At 36.1% G+C, this 19,689-nt stretch overlaps 2 protein-coding genes and 1 long non-coding RNA gene across 4 annotated transcripts; 2 read left to right on the top strand and 1 right to left on the bottom strand.

The window, feature by feature from the left end:
* The first annotated feature begins 2,459 nt into the window (after nt 1-2,459).
* Nucleotides 2,460-5,956, top strand: LOC137745638 (receptor-like protein 7). The gene has a single exon (XM_068485626.1). The coding sequence runs from the start codon at nt 2,570-2,572 to the stop codon at nt 5,759-5,761; it is 3,192 nt and encodes a 1,063-aa protein (XP_068341727.1). The 5' UTR covers nt 2,460-2,569; the 3' UTR covers nt 5,762-5,956.
* A 97-nt stretch (nt 5,957-6,053) lies between these two features.
* On the bottom strand, nt 6,054-8,660 carry LOC137745641 (transcription factor bHLH140-like). The gene is made up of 2 exons (XM_068485628.1): nt 7,137-8,660; nt 6,054-6,955 (listed from the first exon to the last, which is right to left on the bottom strand). The coding sequence occupies exon 1, from the start codon at nt 8,034-8,036 to the stop codon at nt 7,284-7,286; it is 753 nt and encodes a 250-aa protein (XP_068341729.1). The 5' UTR covers nt 8,037-8,660; the 3' UTR covers nt 6,054-6,955; nt 7,137-7,283.
* Nucleotides 8,661-12,993: 4,333 nt separating this feature from the next.
* Nucleotides 12,994-15,466, top strand: LOC137746189 (uncharacterized). 2 transcript variants are annotated; one of them, XR_011069784.1, is made up of 4 exons: nt 12,994-13,053; nt 13,240-13,344; nt 14,277-14,394; nt 15,311-15,466. It is a non-coding gene; the product is annotated as an uncharacterized lncRNA (long non-coding RNA). The 2 variants fall into 2 exon arrangements; XR_011069785.1 differs by lacking the exons at nt 14,277-14,394; nt 15,311-15,466 and adding an exon at nt 13,515-13,679.
* The last annotated feature ends 4,223 nt before the right edge of the window (nt 15,467-19,689 follow it).

Raw genomic sequence — 19,689 nt, 5'->3', positions numbered from 1 at the left:
AGACGTTGAATTTGTTTTGAGGGGCAATGCAGCTGGCCTCCTTGTTCTGCCTGTGTTTGGCAAGAAATAAGACATTTGCATCTGCTGTCACATAAATATAAAGTACGAGATGCAGTGTGAGCTTGTTCTGTTACTTTATGATATTTTGATGTCGCAAGTTTTTAATCGTAAAAGGTAGATAAGAACGACATATTTGCGATTAAATTTTTCACTGTTTTTTATTCTTCTTTTCGATACAAGAATCAACATTACTCACTATCGAAAGGACATATTTGCGAACAAATTTTCATAAGTATGGAATTTAACACAAAATACAAATCATAAACTACGAAAAACAGAATTGTTTGATGATCTAAGCAACACTAAACCAAACAATTTTATATTTAAGGAAAACTAACGAAAAGTCCAAACAAACTGTAGTTTTAATGAAAAAGGACAAATAAAAGTGTAGTGAATAGTATCAGGAAAATGCAAAAATATGGTTTTTTGTTAAAAATGAACAATACAGGAAGTGTTTCGTTAAAACTTCCATTTATTTAATTGAGCTTCATTTGACTTTCACTTTTTTTGGCGTTGGTTCTTATTAGCTCTTTCTTTAACGGTTTCTCGTCTTTTGTTTTTATTGCTCTGTTTGTTTGATATCATGAACATTTACTCTGTTATAGCTTTGATTTTTCTGGATGAAGACTTCCTAGTCAAGCTAAACGACGAAAAATCTGATGGAGATATTTTCAACAACATTAAAGCCGCCACCGCATCAATACAAGCTGAGTGAGGGAATCCCTTCGTATTTCGGTGACCTACGGCATGTTGAATCCTTGGACATGTCAAGTTCCACCAGAGTGTGCGAAACTTACTTTCCTTTCGCTTTTTGAATCTCTCAAATAATCAGCTCGTCGGCAGGATCTCAACGGGTACTCAGCTTTCGACATTTCCGATAGCTTCCGTTACAAGAAACAAAGGATTATGGAGTCCACCTTTTAACGGTGGATACAAAGCAGAGTTCTCATCACCACCAACATTGAATGGACGCCTTCCAAATTCTGGACATCGTCATGAGATACTTGCGATCTTTATGTTTGAATTTGTTAAGACCTATCTCCGTATACTTTCCTCATATATCAAGCACAAAAAAGTGAAAACCAAAGTCAAAATGAAATGGTTATCGTGAAATGCTTTAATCCACATATAGAATTAAAAACGATTTCATTAATTAACCCACCTGTAGCCTTGTAAAAGAGGGACTTAAGCATAGTTTGAAAGTGCTTTTAAAATAACTAAAAGTGTTTTAAAAAAAAATGTTTTTAGGTTCTAAAAGCACTTGAAGTACTTTCTAGATCGAAGAAGCACCACTTCAAGTGTTTTTTTTCTAAGATTTACTTGCATTTTTATTAAAGATTGATTTCAAAAATATTTTTACTAAAAGAACTTTCAGTTATTTAAAAAATACTTCCAAACAAGCTATTAAATAAATTCGAGAGGATAATGCATGTATCTGAACGTGGGGAATACACTCCCTTGCGTGAAGTTTTAGCCTATCTCTTGTCAACATTGAAAAATCAACCCACAATTCAAACCCCACAAGGAATATGGGGAAAGACTTTGAAGTCAACAAGTCAAGCAAACCACAAATTTGGTACAAACCATTACCGCGTTTTTCTTAGCGTCTCTAAGAGCCATACATACACACGTCAATCCGTTTGAGTCACTTCAGTTATTTAGAATCCGTTTGATAATTATTATTTTTTAATTTTTTAAATTAAAAGTAGTTACTAAAAAACTTTTTAATTTAAAAAAAAAATGAAATGATTATTAAACAGTCTATTGAAGTTTGGAAATTACTTTATTTTTTGTTTGTAGTTCTCACTTTTTTGTACTTGAGCTAAGGGAAAATGGAAGATGAAATGGTTATACATGTAGATGTGTGCAATTGGCTGTGCGGAACTGAAATTCAAATTACAATCACATCACAACAAAATAAAATGGGGCAGTTTGTGAAAACTAAAATGTGGCCCTTTCACGCACAAGACTTTTTTTTGTGTGTTTAAAAGATTTTTTTTTCCTTCTATGGCATATTTATAAGTACAAAACTTAGTCTGAAAGTCAACTTTATAACACAATACCTTCTACTGAATAATAGATATAGAAGAATCTAAAGGAAGGTATATGTTAAAGAAATGAAGTCTTTAACCAAGAAAAAATATATATAAAAAGATACAGTACTTTTAAAACAGAAAACCATTTGGGTATTTTTCAAATTTGAACTTAGTTAAGTTATGCATATATAGTTTTTTTTTGGAATATATATATATATATATATATATATAATTAATTAATTAAAAGTTCCCTTGGAGATGGAGGCTCTGTGCAGCTGTTCCTTCGGGACCCCACAGCCGCCACTGACTAAGACCAAATTGGTCTTTGGCTCACACGCCATTACACAATCTATCAATGCATATGTAATTATTCACAACAGAAAACAAAGTAAATTTACAAAGAAGAATAACTAGGGACCTGCCTAAGCTGTTCCTTCCTTACATTTGGTGTCACATATCAGCAACAATTTCCGATGAAAACTCCTCTGCTTTCATGGCTTTTCTTACTCCGCATTTGCTATGTTTCACTCACCTTCCATACGTTTGTGGTTTCTAGCCAATGTCCCGGGGATCAGCAATCTTTGTTGCTACAATTGAAGAACAGCCTCGTATTTGACACTGCAACATCTAAAAAACTTGTGAAGTGGAAGAATGGATCGGATTACTGCTCTTGGGAAGGAGTGTCCTGCAAAAAGGGTTGTGTTTCGAATTTGGACTTGAGCAGCGAGGCGATTAGTGGTGGACTTGATAATTCCAGTTCTCTTTTCGGTCTGAAGTCAATCGAGAACCTCAATTTGGCTTTCAACTTCTTCAACTACACTCAGATTCCTTCCGAGTTCAAGCAGCTAACAGGTTTGACCAATCTGAACTTGTCGAATGCTGGCTTTGCAGGGCAGGTTCCGATTGAGATTTCGCACTTGACGAGGTTGGTAACACTTGATTTGTCTACCCTTTATTTCCCCGGAACTCCTTCGTTGAATCTAGAGAATCCGAAATTGAATGTGCTGCTTGCGAACTTTTCTGAGCTTGTTGAACTTTATCTTGATGGTGTGAATATATCAGCACAGGGGACCGAGTGGTGCCAAGCGATATCATCTTCATTGCCAAAATTGAGGGTGTTGAGCTTGTTCACTTGTAGTCTCTCAGGCCCTATTGATAGTTCACTACTGAAGCTTCAATCTCTCTCAGTTATTCGTATTGGGAACAACGATCTGTGTATTAAAGTTCCGGAGTTCTTCTCGAATTTCCCGAATTTGACTTCCTTACGAATCGCGAATTCTGGATTACATGGTGCATTCCCGAAGAAGATCTTCCAGGTACCTACACTGCAGGCTATTGATTTATCTGGTAATCCGCAGCTTCAAGGTTCCTTACCAGAATTTCCGAAGAATGGATCTCTTCGATCCCTGGTTCTCAATGGGGCAAATTTTTCAGGCCAATTGCTTCCAAACTCAATTGGGAACCTCAAGTTCCTGTCCAGAATAGATATTGCAAATTGCAGTTTCACTGGATCAATTCCGAGATCAGTGGAAGACCTTACGCAGTTGGTTTATCTGGACTACTCGGCGAACAAGTTCAATGGTTCAGTTCCATCCTTCAGTATGGCCAAGAATCTGACCCTAATAGATCTTTCTGACAATCAGCTAAAGGGTCAGATTAATTCCTTGCAGTGGGAAAACCTGATTAATCTGGTGAATCTCAACTTGCGACACAATCTACTTGATGGGACTATTCCGTCATCTCTGTTTTCTCTGCCCTTGCTGCAGAAACTACAGCTTTGTAACAATCAATTCTCTGGTCTGTTGCTTGAATTTGCTAATAACTCGGTACTGGACACCCTTGATTTGAGTAGCAACAAATTGGAAGGGTCAATTCCCATGTCTATCTTGAAAGTCCGACGGCTTAAGTTTCTCTCACTTTCTTCAAACAACTTCACGGGCACTTTCCTTTTGAATGATATTCAGCAGCTAAGAGATCTTTCGAATCTTGATCTTTCTTTCAATAGCTTGTCTATTAATTACAATGACATTAATTCCTCTCCTTCTTCATTTCCAAAATTTGCCCAATTGCAGTTAGCTTCTTGCAATTTGAGAAGAATCCCAGGTTTCTTGAGAAATCAATCAACATTAAGCACTTTGGACCTATCACAAAACCAGATTCATGGTGAGATACCCAACTGGATTTGGAGGCTCAATAATCTTGTTCAACTAAATCTTTCTTGCAACTCTTTGGTAACTCTAGAAGGTCCTTTCCTCGATCTTCCTTCTTATTTGAGTGTGCTTGACCTTCATTCCAACCAGCTTCAGGGACCAATTCCAATGTTTCCACCATCTGCCACTTATCTGGATTACTCAAGAAATAATTTCAGCTCAAGCATTCCTGCCGACATTGGTGATTTCCTTATGTACACTGTGTTCTTCTCTTTGTCAAGCAATAAGTTCCAAGGCAGTATTCCAGAATCAATGTGCAAGGTGCCATATCTTCAAGTTCTTGATCTGTCCAATAATTCCTTAAGTGGCATGATTCCCCAGTGCTTAACTGCATGGTCGCCTGGAGTACTTAATTTAATGACAAACAACCTTACTGGTGCTATTGCTGATAATTTTCCTTCATCTTGTAGTTTGAAAACGCTAGACCTGTATGGAAATCAGATAGAAGGCAAATTTCCAGAATCTCTAGGCAATTGCAAACTGCTAGAGGTGTTGAACCTTGGAAAAAATCAGATCAGTGGTACTTTTCCACGCTCGTTAAACAAAATGCCCGCATTGCGTGTCTTTATTTTGCGATCGAATAAATTTTATGGGCGCATTGGATGTCCTAAGACCTATGGAAGCTGGCCAATGCTTCAAATTATTGACCTAGCTCACAACAATTTCAGTGGTCAAATACTCGGAAGATGCTTGAAAACCTGGCAGGCGATGATGGCTGACGAAGGTGCTGGCCTATCAAAGCTCAACCATATCCAATTTCAAGTCCTACAATTTTCTCGGATATATTACGAGGATAAAGTATTTGTTACAACCAAAGGTCTGGAAAGGGAGCTGGTGAAGATTTTAACTATCTTCACCTCAATTGACTTCTCGGGGAACAAATTTACCGGATCAATACCTGTGGAAATGGGAGAACTCAAATCGCTATATGTCCTCAACTTGTCTAGTAATGCTCTAACAGGTGAAATCCCATCATCTTTGGGCAACTTACGACACGTTGAGTCCTTAGACTTGTCGAACAACAGCCTTAGCGGGAAAATTCCATCACAGCTCACAAAGCTCACGTTCCTTTCATTCTTGAATCTCTCAAACAATGAACTGACCGGAAGGATCCCAACCAGCACTCAGATTCAGACTTTTTCAGTAGATTCTTTCGCAGGCAATAAAGGATTACATGGGCCACCGTTAGATGACGGATCAGCAAGGTTGTCACCAACATTAGAAGGCAAACATTCTAATTCTGCGCACGGAATTGATTGGGATCTGATTGGTGCTGAAGTTGGATTTATTGTTGGCTTTGGAGTTGCGGTCGTGTCACTTGTGTTGTGCAAGAGATGGAGTAAATGGTATTACAAAACAATGTATAAAATCCTTGTTAAGATATTTCCTCAGCTTGAAGATAGAATTGGTCCTCACCGAAGACATGTCCACATAAATCAAAGGTTCGGACGCTGAAATTAATGATCATGGGGACCAATGGAGCTGGACCTCAAGCCATGCCTGGGGAATTTGAGATCCAACAAATAAGAAGTTTGCTTTTTGGGTTTAACTTTTAAATTTGTGTATGTTCTAGTTATATTTGTAATAGTTTATTGTGTATCTTTATGCTTTGTTTTCAATAAACTTCCTCGTACCGTCGAGGTTCTTGAAGTTAGCGTAATCTGATAAACCCAAAAGAGTGTACTTCATGTAATGCATTATTTGTTCGAATTGTGTAGTACGATGTCCAGACCAACTCCACCCAAAAGAGTACTACAAAGAAAATATTGACTTATGAATTGCGATATGTTTTAACATCTTGCCATTCAATTTTAAACTCATCATATCCAGTACTACGACACCTAATGATTTATTTTTCACCTCAATTTATAAGAGAGCAAACTAGCGCTTTTTGTTTCAGAATTTCCTCACCAACTTTTATATCTGAGATCGCACCAAAAGGCAAAAGCCAACCCTCTCAGGTAACAAGAAGAAATGAAAAACTCAACCGCTTTTACAGAATCAGCAAACTACGGTTCAATCAGTATTCTCTCTTTCATGTCAGAGCACAATAAAATACTCATCTGCTTTTACAAGAGCTGAGTCACTCGCCCAATTTCAACTGGTTTTAGGATGAACCTCAACTTCAATTATAGGACAAAAACTTCTATCGTTTAAGACTTTAAGCTGACAAATGCGAAGTATCGATCGCGATGATTAGGTCTTCCATACTAATACTTAACTACTAAAAGAGAGGATTAACACTTAATAGGATTTGAATTGGGCATGTTCAGTTACCCCGATAAATCCTCCACAGAGCAGACTACGACAGTCACAATTCCACGATACCATAGTTACATACAATACATGAGTTTTTCGGAGAATATATTTCTCTTGCTACCCAGAAAATCAACATGAGCATACACAAACCATTCTGTTTTTCTTCCACCTATAACGGTATGTGTATATGATCGACTATATGTGGCCTTAGTCAGTCAAAAACTAAAATCGGAATAACATGAAGATTGCAGATATGCCTAGACTACTTCAAAGTGAATTAGAAGTCAATTAAATCATAAACCTGAGTAATGCACAGAAAATTTCTGGTTTGGAATCTCTGACGCTCGGGGAATAAGCAAAATGCATGCAACAAAGCCTCCATTGTTAAACCTGAAATAACAACAGTATATCAAGTTTAATTTTCTTTTCATTGGAATCCTGGGTAGACATAATTCTTTCAAAAAGATCGGACGCAAATGCCAATATCTTACAGATTTGTAATTTCATGTTGCAAACCAGCACCGCAACAAAATATTTACATGTATACTGCATGGTATTTCTAAATGCTTACCAATTGGTAGCATTAGCTATTATATTGCAGTGTAAACCTCCTTCTGAATGAATGAAGCCGAGTGATATCTCCTGCAAATGTGAAGAACTTGTTGGAATCAATGCTTTTCTCTAAAGCTTTAGCCCTTACTAAAGACAAAATCTTCGATTAATGACTCAATTCCACTAAAACAAGTCTAGAATTTCCAAGCTTATTTCTAAATTCTTTAACTTTCTCAACAATAATATCAGATGCCTTTGCAAGGTCAAATTGAAAGTCTGCTGTTGAAATGGAAGGAAATGCCAGAGTGGAAGCATCGTTTAGAGAACCATCACCACCAACAGAGCCTACAACTAGCTCTTCACCTTCCTTTGACTCCTTACCAGATTTTTCAGAAAGTGAACCTGTTCCTTTCAAAGAGGTTTCCTTTTCTTCAGTAATTTGAGAAGCATTAGAATCCGGTACACTCTTTGAAGTTGATTCAGTATTGGCAGGACCATCTGTTTTCTTTAAGAACTTCATTATACCTAGTTGAATTTTTACACCGGGGTTCTTCTGACCAAAATAACCATTGGGAAGTGTATCCAACGGACGAAGTCCACTATATGCATCAACCACAGATTGAACATCACTCTGACTCTGGCAACAAGTAATTCTAGCAAACCCTTCACTCAGCTTAGGCAGTTCTTTGTTCTGCAGCATTCTATTCACAATCACCACAGCTTTCCTGCCTTGCACGTTTCCTTCATGGCCAGTTCGCTTCACATACCGCAATATACAAAGCTTGGCAGGAAGATCAAGCACCACAGCATGAACATCAACTTGGGAACTACCACGAAGCTTCACAAATTCATCCCCTTGTTCTTTCTCTACATTACACCTATCTATAAACACACTCTTCCCATCCTTCAACGCATTCATTGCAATCTCTATACACTGCCCTTTCGTTCCGGCTTTACCATTTTTGATAGTATCTTACAAAAACATAAAATATGAACATATAACAGCATAAGACAAGAACCCAAATGAATAGAAATCCGGAGTACCAAACTACGTACTGAAAATAGCAATCTTGAGCCCACTGCGACATTTCATCGAACACACTGTGTGCACAGAGATATACCTGGCAAACGCGAACACAAGGGCGAGTGGAGCGCATGACATATTCGCAGAAGGTAGACTTGCCGCTTCCAGGCGCACCCACCAATATTACTTCGACAGGCTTTCCTTGTTTTTCTTCCCCCGCCAAAAGCGCGTACAGTTTTTATGATCACCGAAGGCGACGACGACTGAGAATGGTAAAACGCGGCGTTTTTGGAGAAGGGGCGTACCTTTGGCTGTTTCGTCGATATCCATGTCCATGTTTTGGAAGACTCTGCGAGGCACTTTTGAATTCACGGCGGAAAAGCAGCGGTTTCTTCTTCCACTGGGCTAGAAGATTGAAGCTTCTATTGCCGGTGCCTGGAGATTGCGTAATGGGACACATGTCACACATCGTCGACCCGAAAATTGACAAGATCCGATTCGATTTGGATTTTATCCATATATTTGCCTCTTCCCAAACGCTAACGCGTAAACGACAAGTACTTTTAATCACAAGTCTTGCGCGCCCTTTAAAGATGGGTTTGCTTTAATTATTTTTCTAATTGTTTAACATCGGTATTTCGTAAGAAATTTGTGAGGACATTTCCTTATCATATTAGGCATCAAAATTTTCTTATACTTTTCTTTTTCAATCGTCTTCCTGTGACAATTTTTCTATAATTGTGTTAAGCTCTCAGTATTCCGGTAACCTACAACATTTTAAATCTATAGAAATTATAAACTTGATAAGTTCATAGCACAAAGGCTTATACATACAATCGTGTTTACTTGGTGTACAAGTAAGGATCTCTTCAAATTATGAATACAATCATAACTAGATTACAATATTAATTGCTAAACCTTAAGCAAGACAATTTCCTTGAACAAGACTCCTCTAACATCCCGGCAAACTAGACGGTCGAGAGGCGACAAGTTTGGACCACATAAGAAGAAACCGTGGTTTAGATAGACCTTTTGTCAAGAGATTTGCAAGTTGATCTAAGGATGGGATGAAATGAACCGTGTTCGTTCATCATACATCGTGTGGCCAGAAATTATTTTAAATACTTTTATTTAAAATTAAACATGAGCAGTACCTGATGAAAACTGATTGCACGATATACGATGAACATATACGATTTGAGGATCCCCCGAATCCTCACAAAGCAGATCCTCATTCTTGTATGTTGCTTTGGAGTTGCGGTTGGGTTACTTATTGTGCAAGAGATGGAGTAAATAGTATTATAAAACAATGAATAAAATCCTCATTAAGATATTCCATCGGTTTGAAGATAGAATTGGCTGTGACCGAAGATATGTCCACACAAATCAAATCAAAGGTTGGGACGCTAAAATTAACGATCATGGGGGCCAACTGAGCTGGACTTCAAGCTATGCCTAGGAATTTGAGATCCAACAATAAGAAGTTTGCTTTTTGGTTTTACCTTTTAATTAGGTATTTACCTTTTAATTAGGTATGTTCTAGTTATATTGTAATAGTTTGTTGTGTATCTTTATGCTTTGTTTTCAATAAATTTCTTCATACCGTCGAGGTTCTTGAAGTTAGCGTAATCTGATAAACCCAAAAGACAGTAATACATGTTGTTACGTATTTTTTATTCAAATTGTGTAGTAACATGTCAAGACCAACTCCACCCATCATAATATTTTGACAAACAATATCTTGACTTCCGAATTGGGATATGTTTTTAACATTCTGCCATTCAACTTTAAACTCATCATATATAGCATACAACACCAAATGTTTTAATTTTTCACCTCAATTTGTAACAGAGCAAACTTGCTCTTACTTGTTTCAGGATTTCCTCACCAACTTTTATGTCCGAGATTGCACATAAGGCGGAAGCCAACCCTCTCAGGTAAGAAACAGAAATGAAAAACTCAACTGTTTTTACAAAAATCAGCGAACTACAGTTCAATTAGGAATGGGCAACGGTTATGGCGGACGGGCAACCACGGTTATTTACCCATAACCGTTGATGCTCATACCCACATAATCGTTTACTCGTTGGGTAATTGCCTAAACGGTTATACCCATACCCATACCCATTTATAAACGGTTAACCATACGCATAACCACATATCCATTTAACCATAACCGTTTAATACCCGTTTACCCATTTACCCTTTTTAACCACTTTATCTTTTTTTTTTTTTTTTTTACCATTACTCATTTTTCACCCGTCTACATGTTTTTTAACAACTTGAAAATTAAAAAAAAAAAAATTGTCATAATTTTTTTTTTTTTAAACAATTAAACACCATTATAGGTACATTCATCATACATTTCCGTATTTTAATTTTTTAAGTCCTTATACCATTCCAATAATTGAAATAATAGATTAAGGACGATATTTTTAACTGTTACCAATGAAGGTAAATATAATATTTGGTAAGTATTATTGGGTTACAAAAATTGTTTAGAAGACATTTCTGTCAATTTCATGGTTACGCGCAAGAAATTTAAATTAATTTGGTAAATTCCTTGATGATGAGAATCATCATTCCTGTAGCAGTGTTATTGAGAGAAGGACCGATGAATTCCTTGCTAATTTATTGGGTGCTAAGTATTATTGGATCGAGAACATGATTTTTGTTAATTTTACATATATAAAATAAATGGGTAAACGGTTACTCGTTTATAACCGCGGTTAATACCCATAACTGCCCATTTAAATTTAGCGCGTAAACGGTTATACTCATAACCGTTTATTTATCTAAACGGTTACCCATAACCATAACCGTTTAATTTAAATGGGCGGGTAACCGCAGTTACCCATAACCAATGGATATTTGCCCATCCATAGGTTCAATCAGTATTCTCCCCTTGATGCCTGAGCACAACGGAAAGTTAAGAAACCTTATAAGGGCTTACAGAAGTTTAGTCACTCGCCCAATTGTTAACTGGTTTTATGATGAACCTCAACTTCAATTTTTGGACAATCTCTAACTTCTATTTTAAGACTTTGAGTTGACAAAGGCGAAGTATCCATCGCGATGATTAGTCTTCCATATTAACACTGTTCATTCGGCTACAGTCAATTGTTTGCCTCTTGATTTCATCTTATTTACAATAAAAACCATGAGATTTGGGCTGGGTTTGAAGGGTATTTATTTGAACTGAGAAGGGTAATTTTGTCCGGAGGGTTTACGACGAATTACCCCTTTATTTCACCTTATTTGCAAGAAACCCATTATATGTGGACTAGGTTGGAAGGGCAATTTTGTCCTGTCGGTTTTGGCTAAATTTAGGGGTTGCCGTGTAGGGTTGCATTTGCTGCCCTTCACTCATGGTTTAGGGGAATTGAGGCTCTGACAGAGAGCGGAAGAAACACAGAGAGAGAGAGAGAGAGATGTCCTGTCGGTTTTGGCTAAATTTAGGGGTTGCCGTGTAGGGTTGCATTTGCTGCCCTTCACTGATGGTTTCGGGGAATTGAGCCTCTGACAGAGAGCGGAAGAAACAGAGAGAGAGAGAGCAAGAGAGAGAGAGATGCCGATGGGAAGACAGCGCAGGGGAGAGGTATGGGTGATAGATTTCAAAAGTGGGAAAGTGGGTTTTGTCTTCTCGGTTTTGACTGAATTCGAGGGTTGTTGTGTACAGTTTCATTTGCTGTCCTTGAATGAGGGTTTTGGGGGGATGGAGACTCTGACAGAGAGCGGAAGAAAGAGAGAGAGAGAGAGAGATGACGATGGAAAGAGAGCGAAGGGGAGAGGTATGAGTCATGGATTTTAGAAGTAGGAGAGTGGGGATGGTCAGAGAAAACCATACGGGTTATCCGGATCTACCGTTGCATGCCTGGATTTCGAAAGATAAGTTCTTTTTAAAATTTTTTTTTTCTATCAGCTTAGAAAGATAAGTGATTTCGAAAGATAAGTGGATTATTTTCGAATTTTTTAGTGTGTTAGGTCAGATTTTGGGGGAATCATCAGAGATATTAATTTCCCTTATTAGTTTTCTTTTCTCTCATTTTGCACATTCATCTCTCTGTCTGCCTGTTTGTTCTCTGTCTTGAGGTCCTTTTTTTTTTTTTTTTGGGGGTTTTTTGTATGGCTTTTTTTTTTCTTTTTTTTTTCCAGGTTATAGATCTAATGCTCTTTTGTATACCAATCTTGGTTTTGTTTTTCTTGGAAAATTGTTTTTATCTGATTGTGGATTCGTGGGTTTTAATTTTTATGGTTTGTTGCAGGTTGCAAAGCAGGAGGTTCTCACCTCAAGATTCAGTTTAAGGTACTGTTATTATTATTTTTAGTTCTTAGAATTTAATGTTTCGAAGTAATATGATGATTTGGTTGTGAAACGTGGGATTTGTGTTCGGCTTCTGTTGCGTATGTGATGTTCTCTGTTTTTATTATTGGGTAGAGATTCCATGTATTTTAGGTCTCTACAAAACACCTCTTTAGTTCCAGGGGAGGAACTAAATAACACATTGGTGGACTTGCGGATGTTTTTGGAAATACAAGAATTTTTTTTTAGGACTAAAGTTACATTGGTTGTAAAATGGTTTTGGAAGATAATTGTCTCATTATATAAACTGCATATATAAGGATATGGATAATAGATAACTACATATTCGAAGTTGGGGATAATTAGGTTTTTATTTATTTGCTTTTTGTCATGGTTACTCATAATTTTGCTTTAGTTTGGTTTTTGATTGGATAATATTTTGATTTGCTTTAAGAGTTCTGATCTTCCACTATAATTGTGATTTGATTTATGAACTGATATTCACACATTTGAAACTGATGTGCAGACCATCATGAGGATCACCACACCCATGATCATGGTGTTTCTTCTGTCAGCATAGTTTGTGAAGGGAACTTAGAACTTGAAAAGGTAGGATCTCTGTTTTGTCGTATTTTGCAATATATTTGATAATTTCTTCTGTGTCTTCCATGTGGACCTGTTGCCTTTGAATGAGACAAGTACACATTTGAGGGCCAGTTGCATCCAGAGTTTTTGTCCAGGCATGTATGAAAGAAAACCTGACAAAGACTACTGATTTCGTTTTTATTTTTTCAGGCTAACATATGGCTTGGTACACTGTTGTTGAAACGAAGTGAGGACATATATCGTATGAAATGTCTTCTATCAGTTCAAGGAATGAAAAAGAGATTTGTCTTCCAGGTGAGAAACTTGCTGCTAATGGACATTGACATCTTTTTTATGTTAATGGATTTTTGGATCGTGTCTTTACTTTCTGATAGAGAAGTTTGATTTTAGCTTATTTGTTTCTACGGATTAATGCATTCAAAATATTATTTTGTATGATTTTTTACATATGTTTGTGGATGAAGGGTTTAGGTGCTCTGAAAATGCCCACCCTTATTTTTTTTACACCAAGTGTATATGGCAACCCAGACATTCCAACTTGCTCAGGTACTTCAATCTTTTCAGTTTTTGGTAATTTTTGCCCCTGTTTGGTTGCTGGGAAGGAGAGAGAAAATAAGGGAAATCATCAAAGTTGATACATATCATTTGTTTTTAGTCGCATTGATTTTTATTGTGAGAAATTATGTGATTATTTTTTTATAATTACCTGTGGAATTGAATAGTATTAGCTAAAGCTCTCCCACTGCTCATTTGTATCTATATTAAGAAATTGCTGAGTAGATGGGACTACAAAACTCAAATTCCCTCCTTCTGTATATTTGCAGTTGCTTTTCCGTGTAAATCTTCTCTTGCAAAGAAATTCAAAGGCCTCTAATTGTATTCATGGACTATAACTGTAATTATACAATGTACATTATTATTTAAATATAAAAAGGTATAATTTATATATAGTCAATTTAGACTCATTAAAATATACAATCTTTAAATACAAAAGTAAATTTGAAAGAAGTTGAAGTAATATATGAATGCTATGTGATTTATTATGTTCAAAATTGAAATTGGAATCATGCTGTTCTTTGATATGAATGAAGTGTGGTGTTCTCCTTCAAAAAGTTGAAATTAGGTCTCTCCATCCCCTTCATTTCATTTTCTATTAGCAAAGAACTGGGATACCAATGTACTTATGTGTATTGTTTCAATTTCTATGTTTGCTAATCTTTTCCCAGGGAAATGCTTCATTTAAGGAAAAGCCCGAAATAATGTTGTCAAGTGCTATACTGAAGCTATCAGATTGAACATGATGTGTGCAACTTAGATTGCAACCATGCAATTGCTTACTTGGAGGTAATAGTCATTCTATTGCATGCATATCTTTAGAATCTTTGTTTTTTTATAACTATTGGTGAAAACACTGCAGACCAAATCATGTTATATATGCTTATTGTAAACATTTATGTTTGTAAATTTGAAGCCCAAATTAACATAATTTTCTCCCCTGTTTGACCACGCATTTATGAATGTTGGATAAAAATGTGTTTATTTTTGGGAAGAAATGAGACGGTTGGTTTGAGTTTTAGAAGCCTTTGTTTTTCTGCCTTTTATGGCAATGAAAAAAAAAGGGGGAAAACATTGGTCATAATTGTAATTTCCAATTCTTTACGCTGTTAGTAGTTAAAATTAGGGGAATGGCTATTAATATAATTTTTGGTGTATTTCAAGCTTCTAATTTACAAACAGAGTGAGGGTCACAATAAGTATTAGTCATTACGAGAGTGTTGGACTATCCTCATTCTAGAACCAGGTTTAAGAGGCCCCTGACAATGACATTGAAACGGGTATATAACCCTCTTCTTTTTGTCTTTTAGTCTTTCGCTTACTCGAGCATATGCTGTCATTTAAAATTAGTGGTCTGGTTAATGTACCTGCAGTATCAGTAGTTCCTCTCTTTTTAATGGAGTGATTCCCTTTCTTGGGCATGTAAAATCTTGGTGTCTGTAAATGCACACATCACATGACTTTTAACACAAGTCTTGCTTATATCATTTGATGTTGCAGTGGGTAAGCTCTGAATTTAATGAATTGTTCAACTTTGAATTTAATGAATTGTGGCGTTTTATCTTCTGAATTTCTAACCTATTAATATTGGAAGACCTAAAAGATTATTCCAATGTATTGTTTCTGGATTTATTCAAATTAGTAGTGAAATGATGGTATTTATAAATTTTAATTTTTTTTTTCTATGATTTACATGTTGATGTAGATTTATTCTCTACGATTCTCTGGTTAGGGTAAGCATTTTGGTGAGCTTTGATTTTGTGAGGGTAAGCTCTTAATCTTTCCTCTATCGTTTTGTAGTTCATCCTATTGTTTTAATTTAGAGCTATTTTAATGCTTTTATGTTTGTCGTTCCGTGCTGGGAAATTGGAAGGCTCTGGAAACAATATAGTTCTTGAGCTAATGTGAAGATTTTGGGTTGAACATTGTGCTGTGAAGATATTGGGTTTAATATTTGATTCCGTTTTTCATTTTGCACTGGTTAATTATTGTGATGTGAAGCTTCTATTTGATGTCGACTTAATGAGTAGCGATGTAAATTAAACTACGTATTTTATGGATCAATTCACATATCTCTTGCTTTTTCTTTCATTTGGAGATAATTGTGTAAATGTGTGGTTTTGTGAGCGTTACTCATGTAAAACATGCGTTCTCTAAATTGTTACATTTAAGAATGCGATTATATCGCTATAGCATTTTCAGTTAAATTTTCTATGAATATTATTCATGATTTGAAAACCCGCAGCAAAGCGCGGGCAGTCCTGCTAGTAACTACTAAAAGAGAGGGTTAACATTTAACTACTAAAGGATTTGAATTGGGTTTGTTCCTCTGTGAGAGACTTAATTGAAGGAAGTTACCCCATTGAATCCTCCAGGATATCATAGTTGCATACAATCGATGAGATTTTTCGGAGAATATATTTCTCTTGCTATCCAGACTATCAACATGAGCATACACAAACCATTCTGTTTTTCTTCCATCTACAACGGTGTTTGTATTTGATCGACTATATATCACCATAATCAGTCAAAAACTAAAATAGAAGCAACATGTAGATTGCAGAAATGCCTAGACTGGTTCAAAGTCAATCAAATCATAAACCTGAGTAATGCACTGAAAATTTCTGGTTTGGAATATCTGACGCTCAGGGAATAGGCACTGACTCATTCAAGTGTGTTTATATGGAAGCTAATCTAAATTATTTGTTCAAGTTATCCAGTTAGTACATCACTTCAAGAGCTTTTGTAGAATGCGCTCGTAGAATGCCGCTTCTAACCAAAAAATTAAACATGATTTCATTAATTACTTCACTTGTAGCCTTGTAAACAAGAGACTTCGGCCTCGTTTGGAAGTGATTTTAAAATTATTGAAAACGTTTTTAGAGAAAATACTTTTGGGTCTCAAAAACACTTGAAGTGTTTTGTGGAAGAATCATCACTTGAATGTGGGGGTATACACTGTTTCGGGAAGTTTTAGCCCCTCTGTGGGGGTGAAATTTTACCCTCTCCTTTCCACTCAATAGTCTGTCAACATTGAATAAAACCACCTACACTTTAATCCCCACAAGGGATACGGGGAAAGACTTTGAAGTGAACAAGTCAAGCAAACCACCCGCTATACATACATGATACATTACCATCACCACGTTTTCCGGTGTATGGCTCCCTTAAGTTACCAAACGAATTTTCAATTTTCAACAAAATAAAATAAAATAAAATAAAATAAAAGAATGATTATTAAACGACCTTTTAAAGCTTGAAAGTCGTTTCATTTTTTTGTGTTGTAATTTGTTTGATAACCATTTCTTTTGCTCATCAGTATTTTCCTCTTTCACCTTACAAAAACCAAAATATCTATTTATGGTCTTCTGTGTGGTATGGTTTGAAGTGTGCTTTACCTATTTTGAATAATAATAGTCGTTGAATTATTGGTGATAGGAGGTTAGTTTCCTTTTGGCTCGACAAATGGTTGAATGAACCTATTATTAGCCCTTCTTTATCTTTGATCATTTCAACTAAGGTTCTTCCTCGAATTTCAAAAGTTATTGAAGCACAAAATTAGTTTTTGTCAAATTATTTTATTAATTTATTTCCTTCCGTGGTGCAACAGATTTTACACCAACGTTTAGTGTAGTTGTAGCTAGGCACTGACTCATTCAAGTGTGTTTCTATGGAAGCTAATCTAAATTATTTGTTCAATTTATCCAGATAGTAATATCACTTCAAGTGCTTTTGTAGAATGCACTAAGAGAATGCCGCTTCCGACCAAAAAATTAAACATGATTTCATTAATTACGCCACTTGTAGTCTTGTAAAAGAGAGATTTAAATCTCATTTGGAAGTACGTTTCAAATTATTGAAAGTGTTTTTAGAGAAAATGTTTTTAGGTCCCAAAAACACTTGAAGTGCTTTGTGGAAGAAGTATCACTTTTGTTTTTACTAAAGATTAGTTCTAAAATATTTTTTCTAAAAACTCATTTAATTATTTTAAAAGCATTTTCTAACAAGTTCTTATATGAAACTAGAAGTATAATGCATGTATGTGAAAAGGGGGTATACACTGTTTCGTGAAGTTTTAGCCCCTCGTAGGTGCGAAATTTTACGCTTCTTTCCACGCAATAGTCTGTCAACATTGAATAAAACAACCGACACTTTAAAGTCAACAAGTCAAGCAAATCACAAAATTATACCCGGTATACATGCATTACCACCACGACGATTTCCTTTGTATGGCTCGCTTAAGTTATTTAGAATTTGTTTGATAATCATTTATTTTTATTTATTTTTAAATTGAAAGTAGTTTTTAAATAAAATTTTAATTTTTGAAAAAAAATAAAAAATGAAATGAAAACGGAACAATTATTAAACGGCCTTTTAGAACTTGAAAGTTGTTTCGTTTTTTGTTTTGTTTTTTTTGTTTTTTTTTTTTTGAAATTTGAAATTTATTTGATAACTATTTCTTTTGCACGTCAACGTTTTTCTCTTTCATCTTACAAAAACCAAAATATCTATTTACGATTTTTTGTGTGGCATGGTTTGAAGCGTGCTTTGCATATTCTGAATAATAATAGTTGTAGAGCAAAAAATAATCAAGAAAAATATGAAAGCGATACGTGGATTCTTGGGCAAAAATGACAAGATTACCTTTGAGGCACACCGGGATTTCTACGCGTAATTATTCAAAACCTATTTCATCCATCCTCATCAAATCTTCCCCACAAGGTAACTCCTAAATTATTTCTATAAAATTATATTAATTGGCTAATTAATAGATTTATTACTCAATTAATTCATTAATTAGCTAATTGATAACAATTAACACCAAAAAATACCACATATGACACACCCCGACCCAGAAAGTCCACTTGGACCCTGAATCGAGCTGTGCTGGCCGACACCTGGAAGGTGACGAAACCATAAAATGTGATAGTGTATAAAAAGTGAATAAATTTGAATCTAAAAGTGTCTAAGTACCAGAGTGCGCTACGAGTGGGAGCGAACCCATTTCACACGTGATGTCAGAGCATAGGTAAGGTACAGTAGTGTGGGTAAGAATCATACCCTTAGAAATATCCATCAATACTAAGATTCGCCACAGATTCTTGTCGATACAAACTCAGCAGCTAAAACCTGGAGGGCACCAAACAGAAGGTGTGAGTAAGCAATAAAACCAAGCTTCCCAAAGTTATTACCTCTCTAAAAGTAATGCCCCTAAATGTAAAACCCGTATCGTTTTCCATAAGACAGTACAACATATATACATATATCCAAATCATACTCAGAAATGACCAAAACCACGGTTTGCCATCAACTCCACCATACATTAATAAGTAGGCCAAATGAACTAAATCAATATAAAGTGATATATCAGTCAGAGTCATCTAAAATGACATGTACAACTTATCTATATCTCATCAATCATGGCTAGCATATAAGTTGGAGTCACCTATAGTGACCTGTACGACTTATCCATATCTCATCAATCATGGCTAGCATATAAGTCGGAGTCACTTATAGTGACCTGTATGACTTATCCATATCTCATCAATCCTGGCTAGCCAATAGCTCAATAAGTATACTTGCACACGAGTCGGAACCACCTAAAGTGGTCTGTACGACAGGACTGGGTGTAAATAAATACGCTCAAGTGCTACGATCACGTGAAGACTGGGCAAATAATCGCGGGTCACCTACGAGTTGGAACCACCTAAAGTGGTCTGTACGACAGGACTGTGCACCTACCTTGAATCCAAGGTGAGCGTAAGGTGCGGGAGGTGAACATCACGTGAAGGACTGTGCCCTAGCCACGGGCGGGAGCACTAACACCGGGGTGCAAATTTATGAGCTCTCAATACATCTCAATATAACATATGCAACTCATGGCAACTAGTACGACAGTATCGAAGTTGCCTAACACATAACTATAGTCATGCTATAACGCAATCGATTCAACTAGTACCATAAACTCACCTGAACTTACCTGGGTGTCCTGAGTTCACCTTTGCACTTGAAAGCATTCCCAATAATTATATGCAAGTAATATACATATTGATATACCATGATGCAATCTAATACTCAACCATG

Source organism: Pyrus communis, chromosome 9 (assembly GCF_963583255.1).
Source record: "Pyrus communis chromosome 9, drPyrComm1.1, whole genome shotgun sequence".
NCBI classification, from domain to species: Eukaryota; Viridiplantae; Streptophyta; class Magnoliopsida; order Rosales; family Rosaceae; genus Pyrus; species Pyrus communis.
This window is presented reverse-complemented; position numbering and strand designations above follow the sequence as displayed.